This window comes from Strongylocentrotus purpuratus, unplaced genomic scaffold (genome assembly GCF_000002235.5).
Source record: "Strongylocentrotus purpuratus isolate Spur 01 unplaced genomic scaffold, Spur_5.0 spur5_scaffold_4, whole genome shotgun sequence".
In the NCBI taxonomy this organism is placed as follows: Eukaryota; Metazoa; Echinodermata; class Echinoidea; order Camarodonta; family Strongylocentrotidae; genus Strongylocentrotus; species Strongylocentrotus purpuratus.
Genome location: NW_022145610.1, coordinates 26,037,417 through 26,050,989, shown reverse-complemented (window position 1 = coordinate 26,050,989; position 13,573 = coordinate 26,037,417). Strand labels below are relative to the sequence as shown.

Here is a 13,573-nt window from a genome sequence, read left to right as displayed (position 1 = left end):
TATTTTGAAATTTTCAATTTATTTATTGCCTATATGCAATCAATAATATGTGGTATTGCATGAAAATATAGATGTTAATGTTCCTACTCCAATGTAATCCAAATTACATACAAAGTATGACATGTATGGGGGCTCCTATATATTTTGAAATTTTCAATTTATTTATTGCCTATATGCAATCAATAATATGTGGTATTGCATGAAAATATAGATGTTAATGTTCCTACTCCAATGTAATCCAAATTGTATACAAAGTATGACATGTATGGGGTCTCCTATATATTTTGAAATTTTCAATTTATTTATTGCCTATATGCAATCAATAATATGTGGTATTGCATGTAAATATAGATGTAAATGTTCCTACTCCAATGTAATCCATGTTAAATTTGTACTTGTGCATGCACATCGTGAATGCATTGCAGACACACTTACACTAATTTTGTAAATAAATTCAAGTTGTTATACTTCATTGAAATATGCAGGATGTATCCGTGCAATATTCATTTCGTTTTTAAAGTTCAAAATATGTTTTATGAATCTGGAGAAAGGTGACGCAACCAGGGGGTGGGGAAGGGGGCAATTAATAAGAAATATTGATACTTAATGTGCTCCAAACCAATTGCATTGTCCATTGCCTCCTCTTGCAATCCTGGTTCCGTCGCTTTTAGAGTGTATTAGTCATTCTCAGAAAATGTACCACTTAAGAAATGTCGAAAATTGAAAGTTGATAACATTACTATAGTTTGTCACATTTTCAGAAACAGATCTAATTGCAATAGATGCAATATTTCAAACGGGACATGAAATGTCTGCGTTATTTCAAAGATATGTGCTCACTGTACACACTGTGCTACGGATATTTTTTGTTTTTGTTTTTGAGAATGACTGATTAGTGAGTTTATGGGTGATTCGAATTATGTGCCTTGATGGCAAATAACACAAAATCAGAGTCACTACAACATCAACATGGGTTACTTTTAAATATGGGAAAGGACACCATATCAGAACCAAAATTAAATATCCTGATTCGGAAATCCGTGTTATTTCACAGAATAGATGGCTCCGAACTGACGCCATTTCCTATTCAAATTTGACACTTTCCGAGTTCAATTGACGCCAAGAAATGACTCGGAACGTGACTCGGAATCCGAGTAAGATATTTGACTCGGAAATCGGAGTCGTGTTGACTCGGATGGAGTTGACTCCCAGCTGGCGCCAAATCCGAGTCAAATTTGACACTTTCAGAGTTATTTTTGACGCCGTAGAAATAAGAGTATACTCTTGGAAGGGATAGGAGAAGGCAATTATTTTTACATCATATTACTCCAGGAAGTGCCTGAAAATACGACTAATTTGGTTCTAAAATTGCAAATGCTTCTTATTCTGGGAGGGGCCAGAGCCCCCTCCCAGACCCACCCACGCTTGGTCGCTCCGCTCCCTCGCCGCTAAAGCCTCGTTCTGTCGCTTCATCGTTTTAAATATATTTAACCCCATGCCATTTTGTGCCCCCCCCCCGTAAGAAATTCCTGGATCCGCCACTGATGCCTATATCCCTTGAGCTTCGGGGGCTCCACCCCTAGACCCCACTTTGCGAAACGTTCAGCGGGGCCTGCATGTTAGAGTGGGGTGCTGCGGATTTTTTTTTGTCAGCTCCCCCAAACGTTTTTGCTCATTACGCCACTGGGAGCAGTAGAAGGAATATAATGAAGTAACATCATACCAAAATTATGCATTTTTTCATCAATCTGCAAGCAATGCCGAGTCACTTTAACAAAAAACAGATAGATTTAAACGACTATACTCTTTGGCGTATTCAGAAACAGCCAGCTGAATCATGCCAGGGGATTAATATCAACGTACGGAATGGAACGACTTCGAAACTAAATACGAGGAATTTTTTGCGACAATTGTTTTCAAAAGTTCCGAAGCCTCCTTTCTCTGTAAATTGGTCGAGAGCCAAATAAACATAAAATAATGAGACCAAATAAAAGTAAAACCGTCAATCCAGTGCCCGGCCTGTACCGAGCCCTAATTATAGAGTTTCGATTATACCATATTAGCACTATAACTTTAGCATTTCGAGTATACGGTGCCGTACCAACTAGCTATGCAATACACTAATATTTCGCACATTGTTTTTGCTTCGACGATGTATACAACGCAAATCCACGCAAAAAAAGGTTGAAAAAAAGACAAATATGTAAGTTGTTTTGATTGTTTAAAAATTAAAAATTTGATAGAAACCTGAATATGTGGTTTTGTGTAATTTGATGTAGTTGGACTTGAAATATATTATGCCCATATTATGAAATTCCGTCTCATTTTGTAGCATAAACTATTTTGTATGTCATCGCATCGCATCGCGACACTGCGCTGCACTGCAGTGAGGTGGGCGGTATCATGTTATGGGCAGCTGTAGCGGGCGAGGAGCCCGTGAAGCTTGAGCGGCTAGCGGAGGTCCACGGCCCGAGGGATCGTGAGTGGGATGGGTTGGGCCACGCATAGCATAGCTGCATTACTGGCTGTGTGTTCTATTAATTCTAAAAATTTCAAACGTCCCTTCTACTTCTACTTCTACTTCTATGACGATACTCAGCAGGATCCATAAGTTAGGATGTAGTGCTGAGGAATCAACTTAGATGCTCATTAGCAGTAGGTCTAGGGGCGCTGGTCCGAGAATAAACATGGACCGATGCGTCTGCATTTTCGCAGACGTTTCATAGACTTCTATTATTGATCGGGGCATTGGCGATGCAAAAAACGGATTCTGCAATGATTTTCTTGATGCATTTTACATTGACTTTGTACAGAGACCTTTACATTATGAGCAGTAGACTCTAGATTCTAAATCCTTGGGAAGACGGACAACCCTTAAAAGTAGACGGTGAACTAGGGTTATTTTCCCCTGGGGAATCCATTTTTGGTATCGCCAGCGGGCGGTTCTGTAACATGAAACCCCCAGAGCACCGATGAAAAAAAACGTCCTCGAAAATGCAGACAACCCTTATTTTTGAGGACACATTTTGTCTGCTTTTATGAGGACGATCCTCATTCTCGGACCAGTGCCCCTACTGATTAGCAGTGCATCATGCATGCCTGTTGCCGTGCATTTTGTGCTAGTAAAACCTAAAAATCTAAAAATCTAGTTCTTAGTCTAGATGCTGGGTGGAAGCGCTCCCTTGAAGCCCTCCAGTGAAGTAGCGTCAAGGGTGATCTTCGAAAGTCCATTCCACGCAGTCACTGTCCGAGGGAAAAATGCAGAGTTCCGGTAGAGTTGGGTGCGGGTGGGGGTGGGGGTGGGGAATAGCCAGCAACTTCTGTGGGTGATACTGTCGAGTGTTGTTTGCAATATCATTTATTTCTTAAATTTGTTTTAAATGCTTATAATTGATTTGTAATGTTTTGTTGGAAACATGAATAAATTTGAAATTTGAAAATCATGGGTGCTGTGTAATGGTGTGCATTGATGGCTACCATGTTGTGTTGAATCTAGCCTCTTGTCGATGGCCCTAGCGCTGTTAGAGTCCGTAAATGCTGGCTTTGGAGAAGTCTAATGCAACTGCATCAACTTGCTCTAGTTTCTGGTCTAGAGAGTGTGCAATATTTTAAGATGTACATGTAATGATCAGCTGGGTCTCACATGAATGGCCAGGATGAAAGCCATGCTGAACATCATTGAGAATATTATTTTCCTCATAGTGATCCATGATATTGCTGAAAATGACATGTTCAAGCAGTTTACTGCAGATGGACGTGATTGATACAGGGCGGTAGTTGGAAGCCTTGCTCCTTTCTCCTTTCATGAAGATTGGTGAGATGTTTGCAAGATGCCAGTCAGATGGTACTGTTCCTGTATATAGAGATTGTTGAAAGATAAAGGTCAGAATCGGTGCAATGTCTTCAGCAAAGAACTTCAAGATCCTTCCTGGTATGCCATCTGGTCCTGTGGCTTTGCTAACTTTTATAGCTTTCAGTAGCTTGACCATGCCTTCCACAGAGATTTCAATGCGATCCATTGAAGGAAACACAGGTTGTCCAAGATCTGGAATGTTCAAGTTATCCTCCAGTGTGAAAACTGATTGGAATTGGTCGTTCAGTGCAGTTGCTTTCCCTTTACTCTCTGATACAAGCTTTTCACCACACTTGAGGGATCCAATTCCAGATGACTCTTGTTTTTCTGGATTTGATGAACTTCCAAAATGCTTTGTTGTTCTTGTCATCAAGAGAGAACATCTTGTTTTGATAAGTCCAGTAGTTATGACGGAGTTGAGATCTTAATTCTTTCTGATAATTCTTGTACTTAAGCCAATCATCTGGTGTTTTTGAAGCTTTAGGTTTATTGTACAGTCTCTGCTTTCTCCTATTTCTTCTCTTTATGGTGTTTGTGATCCAGGGACTGGTTCTTTTCTTTCCAGATACCTTTGTTGGAATGTATCTCTCCATGAGGTCTCCAATCTCTGTACAAAACTCAACTGAGTTCACTCAAAATCGGTACTTTAGTGACAATTGATGACACCTACAGTAAAATACAATCTTTTCAACTTACCGATGTTAGAAAGAATATTTTGAAAATTCAAATCGTGAGTCTAGGCCTACTGTAACTCGACCAAAAATTTATGTTTCTTTCGTTCGTTAGCCTCTGATTTGGGTAGGGTCGGCTCCTCTCTTTAGAGACAGAAGCTGACCATAGGCGCTCCTGTGCAGATTCGGTGGAGTGGATCTGACCACTAAACTTGTGCTCAAATACTATATTTTACTGGATGCATATCCGATGCATTTAATTTTGAAAATTAGGCCTAGATCTAGGCTATTATATATCGGTTCCACTTACCAACTTGACTAAAAATAATGCGTTTAATGGTCCCTTTTCAGGAAATTATGGGTCAAAATAGACTTCCACATCAAAAATCTTGCAGCTGTATTTTAAACTCTCGCTGTTCATGGCGTCATCTAAATCTCATCCCTTCTAGTCTACGCGCAAGGCGAAATGATTATTAAGGAAAAAGTGTGCACGAGCTACGAGTTCATAATGACGTTATCACAGTTTTTCCTTCATAATCGAGGCTAATAATAGTATCCTAATGGAAAATTTGTTTCTCTCATTTTTCTCCTTTTAATTACACCTGATGATCAGGGTGGACTCCCTCTTTAACTGACCTGACCGTTTAGTAAAAGCATGTTGTAATGATGTATTTCTCAAGAGAATTTTACATGTAGTCTCTGACTATAGCACTGGCTTGTCGTATGATGCATTTTCTTTCTCCAATCTTTGATTTACAGTGTCTGATGATCATCTTGGAAGGCTAAATAAATCATCACAACATCAACAGGACATGTTACTCTCCTTTTGAGCAAAGCCAGATCCATGTAGAAGCGATTCTGAACTGCGTCTGGAAACGCACAGACGAAGGCCGGAGAGGTTTAATGTGCACCATCTCCTGAGGAGAGAGAGAGAGAGAGATGGGGAGGAGTAAGAAACAGCTGTCCAGACTACTCTCTGGTATCTTCATCCGGTTCTTTCACACTGCCCTCACTGTTGGCATCTTCTGCGTGCTACTCTTCAATGAGACAGGTAACGAATGGTCATACACAGTAGAAAGGACAAAATAAACCCCTAGAAATACTATTCAATTCAATAGACCATTTTCATAGTGTAATCAAATTTAGTCCATAAATGTTTATTAAGTGGCATGTTACAAATTATTTTCATTCACCCTGTTACAAATAATTGTATTTCAATAGTCAGAATGCAGTTTTGCATACATTAACTGTTGCTAGGTAGGACAAAGGAATGTCATTCATTCTCATGAGCAGGCCCGTAGCCAGAGTTTGATGTTTGGGGGGGGGGGGGCACATACAAGTTATTGATCGACGTCCTGGGGAGGGGTCTAAAAAAGTTCAACTGATCTTGCCCCTGTGGCTACGTGCCTGGATATTAGCCCCTCTGCCATTGTCCTTATAGATGTAGGCTACTGCTGGTAGGGTCCATGCTATTATCTTATTTACTTTGTAGTCTTTCATTTTACTCATCATTCATAAAAATTTATGCAAAAATATGTTGCTGTGAATTTGCCACCTCTCCATTTGCTTACAAAAGGTTCTGAGAGTCAAAGTAGGATTTTCAGTGATAGTCAAGATTACGGTATCAGTTTTGCTGCGAATCACCTTATGGCTTGGTATTGTAACTATTATGTTGTTTGTTTAAATTTAGCATGTTTTTCGACTCATACTTTGTAAGATGAGGATTCACATAATACTGAACACTGAAACAAAAGAAATTTAAAAAATTACTAATAACGTTATGTGATAATTTCTATGATATTTCTTGCAGAGCTACGGCATGCATTCTTTGAGAAGAACATTGTGTATGAGATAGCGTTCACTAGTTTGCTTCTGGCAACGAGTGTACTCTACTTCATTGCCAGCTTCATGAACCCAGGCTATGTGACATTAGATGAAGAAAGGGTGAGTTTCAAGATACATGTACCATTAAACAACTCTTTAAAGCCCCACTGTACTACTTGTAGCTACTTGATCCCTCTATATATAGAAAACAATGCCTAATCGGTGACCATTGGTCCTCTGTGATCCCATTTTCATATGTTAATTGAGAGCTAATGTTTAAATTTCACAGATAGGACATACATGATATTCATAATTCCTGCAAAGTTCTACAGAATTTGATGTTGGCTGCAAAAGGGACATAGTATCTTTAAGGCCAAAAGTTTGTTATACTTTGATGCCTAGGCCATGATCTGCCAATGGCCCAATGGTATTACAAGGTTATCACACATGTGGCATGACTCAATGGATGAGATCATGTTGACCATGTATGTTCTTGTTACATCCCTAGAATGGATGGAGCCATGTAGATTCTAGTGATGAAGAAACAGCAGAGGATTCCGGAGCTGAAGATAACGACGCGGAGACACAGAAAATGGTGAAAGAGAAAAAGAAAAAGGACCAAGCACAGAGGAAGTGTAGCTACTGTAACATCAAGGTAAATAATAGGTTTTTCAATTTTGTATTCAGGATTCAAAATCAACATTCACTTGGGTGCCAATGGCCACCTAAAACCCTGTTGCACAAGGCAACCTATACTAGTTGTCCAAGTTGCCTTTGGTGGGCAATCCCTCAAAAAAATGTAGCAAAAGCCCTGAAATGTACATGTAAGTCAATGGAGAGATTGGTAACTAAAATAAACTTTTGTTGCGTACAAAATATCATTAATTTCTGCTTCTAAACCCCCCCCCCCCGCCCCTTCTAAGATCTTGATTGCCGCGAAAATTTGCATGCATGTCAAGTATAATGATAAATTTTATTTTTTGTTGAAAAATTCACTCGTTTGCATATTTATGGTAATTCATGCAATTAAAGGGATAGTTGAGTTCTCTTTTCAGAACGCAAATGCTTTCAAAGTGCATGGTTATTGATCTTATTCTTATCTATGACATTCCTAGTACCCTTTTAGAACTTAAAATTGTTATGAAGGTAATTTTAGACCCCAAAATATGTGAAATTTAGCCAATACAAGCATACCAATTCAGCTCCACTTTCAACAAAAAAACGGTGACCGTTATTTAATTATTTAATTAAAAATAACAATACATGGGCCGGCTGGTTGTGCGTAATATAAGCAAAGGCCAACAAAAAAGCCAAAATCGACTTTGGCTGAAATACAACGTAAAAGGCGTTATTTCGGTTTTTTTCAACGGTTTTTTCAAATTTTTCAAAATATCTAATATTTGTGGTGGTACACAAGTAATAGAAATTGTTATATTTCAGCCGTCTCTGAACCGATTTTGATCAAACAAAGATGATTTTGTCATTTAAATATTATGTTCTTTCAAATTTGACACTCAGTTTTTCATTAGCTCACAAAAAAATTATTTTGTGTAGCGCCCTCTGCAACAGAACTCAACTTTCCCTTTAAGGTCATAAAATTCAACAAAAAATGGAGGAGCCAGGTTATTACTTATGTTTTTATTGTTTTTGTTGTTTTTATTTAATTTCTAATTATTTTTCAACTATTTTGACCCTCAAAACAAACACCTAAACTATAAACAAGACAAAATAACCAATGTTTTATCTCTTTTTTGGAAAAATGATATTTCCATATGTTTTGTACACAAATCATGAAAATCATGAAAGACAAAAGGTCACGTGACTTTGAAATGGTAGGTCCGATTTTTCAAAAAATTATTTTGAAAGATGAGCAAGACTCAAAAGAAAAAGCCCTAAAATTTCAGCGCAAGATTCTTTTGCATTAAAAAATCATCACAAAAAATGTAGAGGAGGAGGGGGAGGGGGGGGGGGAGCTTCTAAAGCCCCCCTCCCCCGGCTATATAGGGATAAGGGTAATGTATCATAATGCACATCATAAAGGTAGGCATCAATGTACTGTGGTACTTTATGTACTTTTGTTTGTTTCCAAATAGCAACCAGTGAGGACGAAACACTGTGAGGACTGCGGGAGGTGCGTCCGACGGTTCGATCACCACTGCCCGTGGCTAGAGAACTGTGTAGGGGAACGCAATCATAGATTCTTCTGGTTCTTTCTCCTTTGTCAAGCAACACTCATCATCTGGGCTATTAGAATTACATGGTAGGCTGGTTTTAATTGTTGGTATGATTGTTTGTGTGTTTTCAGAGCATAAAAGGCTCACTTAAAAGCTATAAATCTGAAATCTGGAATCATAGATTTTGAGGTTTTTATGCCACGGCTACAAAGTAGCCGGAGGCATCATGTTTTTGGTTGTCCGCCCGCTCTCGTGATCTCGTTATTTAAAAAAACGATTGATGGATTACCGCCAAACTTGGGTCATGCATGTATCTTGCAGAGTCAATGAACTGATGAGATTAGGGGGTCAAATGTCATGGGGCTTTGGTTTGTAAAATTGCTCTATGGTGGAAGCATCATTTCGACTGCATGTAGTCGAACATCCATCTTGTTTTTTTCCTCCACTGTCGAGCAACACTCATCCTCTGAGCCATGAAAAGCACTTTGTATGATGCGTTTGTTGAGAGTAAGAACTACCCATGTCCACTATATCCCATGATAACCTGCTTGCTGAAAAGATTTTATTCTTGATTATATTATGTGTGAAACCTCTAAAAAGAGTGATGTGATTCAAAAGTAGCCCTCATGAACATGAAAATTTTGAAATCTAGTTAACAGAACATTAATAGTTGTTATGCCTCCGCCACCGAAGGTGGTGCCGGAGGCATCATGTTTTCGGGTTGTCCGTCCGTACGTCCGTCCCGTTTGACCGTTATCACAATATCTCAAGAACCATTTAAGATTTAAACTTAAGACTCGGGAATAGTATTTATCACCATAGGAAGACAATCGGATTAGATTTTGGAGTACGTAGGTCAAAGGTCACAGGTCACAGAGGTCAACTTATGAAATTCCTTGTATTGAGTTTGTTAGCGCGATATCTCAAGAACCATTTGAGATTTAAACTTCAAACTTAAGGATAGAATGTATCACCATAGGAAGGCGATCTGATTAGATTTTGGAGCACGTATGTCAAAGGTCAAGGGTCACAGAGGTCAACTTATGAAATTCCATACATTGAGATTGTTATCATGATATCTCCAGAACCACTGGAGATTTAAACTTCAAACTTAGTGATAGTGTGTATCACTATAGGAAAACAATCTGATTACATTTTGGAGCACGTAGGTCAAAGGTCAAGGGTCATAGAGGTCAACTTATGAAATTCCATACATTGAGATTGTTATCATGATATCTCAAGAACCACTGGAGATGTAAAAACTTCAAACTTAAGAATAGTATGTATCACCATAGGAAGACGATCTGATTAGATTTTGGAGCACGTAGGTCAAAGGTCAAGGGTCACAGAGGTCAACTTAGGAAATTCCATACACTGAGATTGTTATCATAATATCTCAAGAACCACTGGAGATTTAAACTTCAAACTTAATGATAGTGTGTATCACCATAGGAAGACAATCTGATTAGATTTTGGAGCACGTAGGTCAAAGGTCAAGGGTCACAGAGGTCAACTTATGAAATTCCATACATTGAGATCGTTATCGCGATATCTCAAGAACCCATGGAGAATTTTCACTTCAAACTTAATGATAGTATGTATCACCATATCATAATATCTCAAGAACCACTGGAGATTTAAACTTCAAACTTAATGATAGTGTGTATCACCATAGGAAGACAATCTGATTAGATTTTGGAGCACGTAGGTCAAAGGTCAAGGGTCACAGAGGTCAACTTATGAAATTCCATACATTGAGATTGTTATCATGATATCTCAAGAACCACTGGAGATTTAAACTCCAAACTTGTTTAAATTGCTCTATGGCGGAGGCATCATTTTTGACTGCGCGCAGTCAAAATTCCATCTAGTTTTCAATGTTATGTAAATAATTTTGTATGTCTTCCTGATCAACATCCACCATAACCCTAGGCCAGATGGTCCTCCAAGTTCACAATAACTTCTAAATGTAATCAATTGTTTCATGAAGAGATCAAGCTGGGACCCGTTCCACAAAGCCTTTTTTCAATGACGGATGACTAAAATCAGTGACAAATCTGCTGATAACCAGTCAGAAGCAAGGATTTCAGTAGCTTATAACAAAAACTGTCCTTTGTCACTGATGACAAGTTTTGTGAAATGCCCCCCCCCCCCCCCCCCCCCCCCCCCCCCCGGGCCCCATTTTCTTAACCTTTTTCCTGGATTGGCCCCCCAAAAAAAAAAAAAAAAAAAAAAAATTAATAACTAAAGTTTGACAGTGTAGAGCCCTGCTCATGCCGTACATACAGATGATTTGCCTATTGCATTTTAATAGCATGCTCCTTACCTCCAATATCATCTGGTTTCTCTTTCAGGGGTGGGTTCCACTGGCATCCAACCATCCAGGACTGGTTACGCTCCAACGCCCTCTATCTGATCTGCATGTTGGTGCTCAGCGTCGGGGCGGCGGCCGTCATCTCGCTTCTCTGCTGTCACACCTTTATGCTCTTCACAAACCAAACCACGTGGGAATTCATGTCGCGGCATCGTATCACGTATCTTCGGAACCTGGACGAGTCAGTGAACCCGTTTGACGAGGGATACTGTCGCAACGTCCTCAAGTTCTTTTGCTACTGCCCGTACCGCAGTTGGGATGTCATGCTCGTGCGGTACAGCGATCTTGAGAATGCCTCGTAAGACTTGACCCTACCGATTATTTATTTTGTCCCATGCTCGTACTGTCAATTCATTTAAAGGCCCACTGCACTACCTATAGCTACTTGCACCCTCTATACAACAAACAATGTCTAATCAGAATGATCATCTTTTTCTTATGTTATTTGAGAGCTGAGTTGATGAGATAACCACCTGTCCAGTGACCTTGCAGGGTGCTCTAATCTCTCCTGTACAGATGAGCTTTAATATTTCTGCCAATCAACATATTATAAAGGGATATACGTGTGTAGATGAACCGTTCGATGAAGGACAGTGTCGCATTGTCATTGAGTTCTTTGGCAATTGCATATACCACAGATAGGATGTCATGCTGGTGAGGTACAATGATCTTAACAATGTGGATTATGTTTCATTTTCTCCCAGGCCCATACCGTTGATACATCTCATACTTGCTGGTAACTTAGACATAAAGGGATGCACACATCTAGGTGTTTGTAAGAAATACATCTGGGGGGTGTTTCACAAAGATCCTAAGTTGAACTTACGTGTATCTCGAAGTTGGACTTTTATGGAAAGCCGTTAGCATCTTTGAAAATATTTTGAAAAAGTTATTTTAAAAGGCATAAAATGTTGATTCAAATCATTCATATTTTCTATTATCAAGGAGATTTCATGTTCTTGATGTGGAATTTTAAAAGTCTAAAATACTTGAATTTTTGCTTTTGAATATATTTCATTATAAGGCTACAAATGGCGCTCCATAAAGTCCAACTTAGAGTTAAGTTGGACTTAGAATCTTTGTGAAACACCCCCCTGTTGCAGCTTTGATTCATGCAACGCTGAAATAGATTGAAGTCTGCAAGATGTCTGCTCATGATATAAAGCGAGACTAAGATTAAATAGACATTGAAGCTGGAAAATATGGGACGTATTGCCAGTTTGAATATTTGGTTCAGTTTGTATATTGTGAAACTAGTGGTGCAGCAAGAGAACATCCAGAGAGGGCTCTTCTTACTTTGCAGTTTGCACATACATGCCTAATTACTCATGGCCCAATTACATGTACTTAAATGTACCGAAACATGTTTGAACCTTAGAGACCCTATCCGATGAAAATACAACTTTATATCAATGGAAAGCTGAATGAATGTAGAAAACAATTATAAAGGAATAACAAGATATTTTCCCTTTCAGTGTTGCACAAAAGCAAATTACAACCTCATTTTCAGGTCAACAGGGGTCATTCCAGTTACTGTGATGACGTAAAATATGAACCTGATTGGCTTTCCTATATAGCCGAGGTGATGAGCCGTGCTTAATCAATGCAAAGTCATCTTGAATATGCATACTCTATATAAGATGTCATCTAGTCGATAGCCAGTTTTAATGTCGACAACTTCTGATTTTCAAAGCTTTAGATTTCAAGTTTTCAGAGAGTTGTTTCTCCTCCGACACAGACAATAAAATAGCATAAAATTGATATTATTGTAATTTATGGCTTATAAGCTTTCTGTTGATACATGTATGTAACTCATCTCTTTCATTTTCACTTCTGACTGGGTCTTTAATACACAATTTGTGACATACTGTACTTAGTGCAATCTCTACATTAATTGCTCTAAATCTTGGTAGGCTATCAACTTCAGATTGGTGTAATACTTCCAGCGCTTCTTATGAACCATATTGTATTGTTACTTATTTCATCGATATATTCCATACACTTTTTATGTGCTGATTATTAAATGTATATTTATGTTTAAACAAAATTCTTTTTAAGATGACATAATTTCCGTTGTGAGTAGAGAGTACATACGGTACTACAGTCAAACCTGTCTATAGCAACCACCCAAGGAAAACACAAAAAGTGGTCTTTGTAGACAGGTTCCTTTAGTACATAATTCAATGAGAACCATTTTCAAGGGAAACAACAAATGTGGCCTTTGTAGACAGGTGGTCACTAAAGCAGGTTTGACTGTACATTTACATGTAGTTAAATTGTAAAATGTATGAGTGTCTGTCACAGAAAGTATAATGTTAGGATCTAGCATGTAGGCAAACTTATCATGCATATCATGTACGGAATACATAGCATGCTCTGAGATATATATATATATATATATATATACAGGTATACATGTATGGTGTAAATTGTCTAAAAACAGTGATTTTGGCCGTTAAAATCACTGTTAAATGTCGGCTTCTTCATCACAACTATGCTGTCTTTAAAAGAATGCGTACTTGTTTTCACCAGATGTGTCTTCAAGATTGAAATCTATTCAAGAAAATAGTGATGGGCTTGATTGTTGATTTTAACTTACTGCTGGGCCCTGCTTAAAGGTACTATGTCCCTTTTGCAGGCCAAAAAAATGAAAAAGTTAAATTCCAACTGCATTTGA

At 38.5% G+C, this 13,573-nt stretch overlaps 1 protein-coding gene across 1 annotated transcript; it reads left to right on the top strand.

The window, feature by feature from the left end:
• The first annotated feature begins 2,108 nt into the window (after positions 1-2,108).
• Positions 2,109-11,309, top strand: LOC590681 (probable palmitoyltransferase ZDHHC12). The gene is made up of 6 exons (XM_030997463.1): positions 2,109-2,203; positions 5,284-5,575; positions 6,335-6,468; positions 6,857-7,003; positions 8,442-8,608; positions 10,877-11,309. Exons 2-6 carry the CDS (start codon positions 5,464-5,466, stop codon positions 11,196-11,198), a joined length of 882 nt encoding a protein of 293 aa, XP_030853323.1. The 5' UTR covers positions 2,109-2,203; positions 5,284-5,463; the 3' UTR covers positions 11,199-11,309.
• The last annotated feature ends 2,264 nt before the right edge of the window (positions 11,310-13,573 follow it).

Bases quoted from the DNA above. Each gene is read 5' to 3' on its own strand.
- LOC590681 (XM_030997463.1), top strand. From the start codon at position 5,464: ATGGGGAGGAGTAAGAAACAGCTGTCCAGACTACTCTCTGGTATCTTC. The intron at 5,576-6,334 runs GTAACGAATGGT...TATTTCTTGCAG, and splicing joins GCTACTCTTCAATGAGACAG to AGCTACGGCATGCATTCTTT. The intron at 6,469-6,856 runs GTGAGTTTCAAG...TTACATCCCTAG, and splicing joins TGACATTAGATGAAGAAAGG to AATGGATGGAGCCATGTAGA.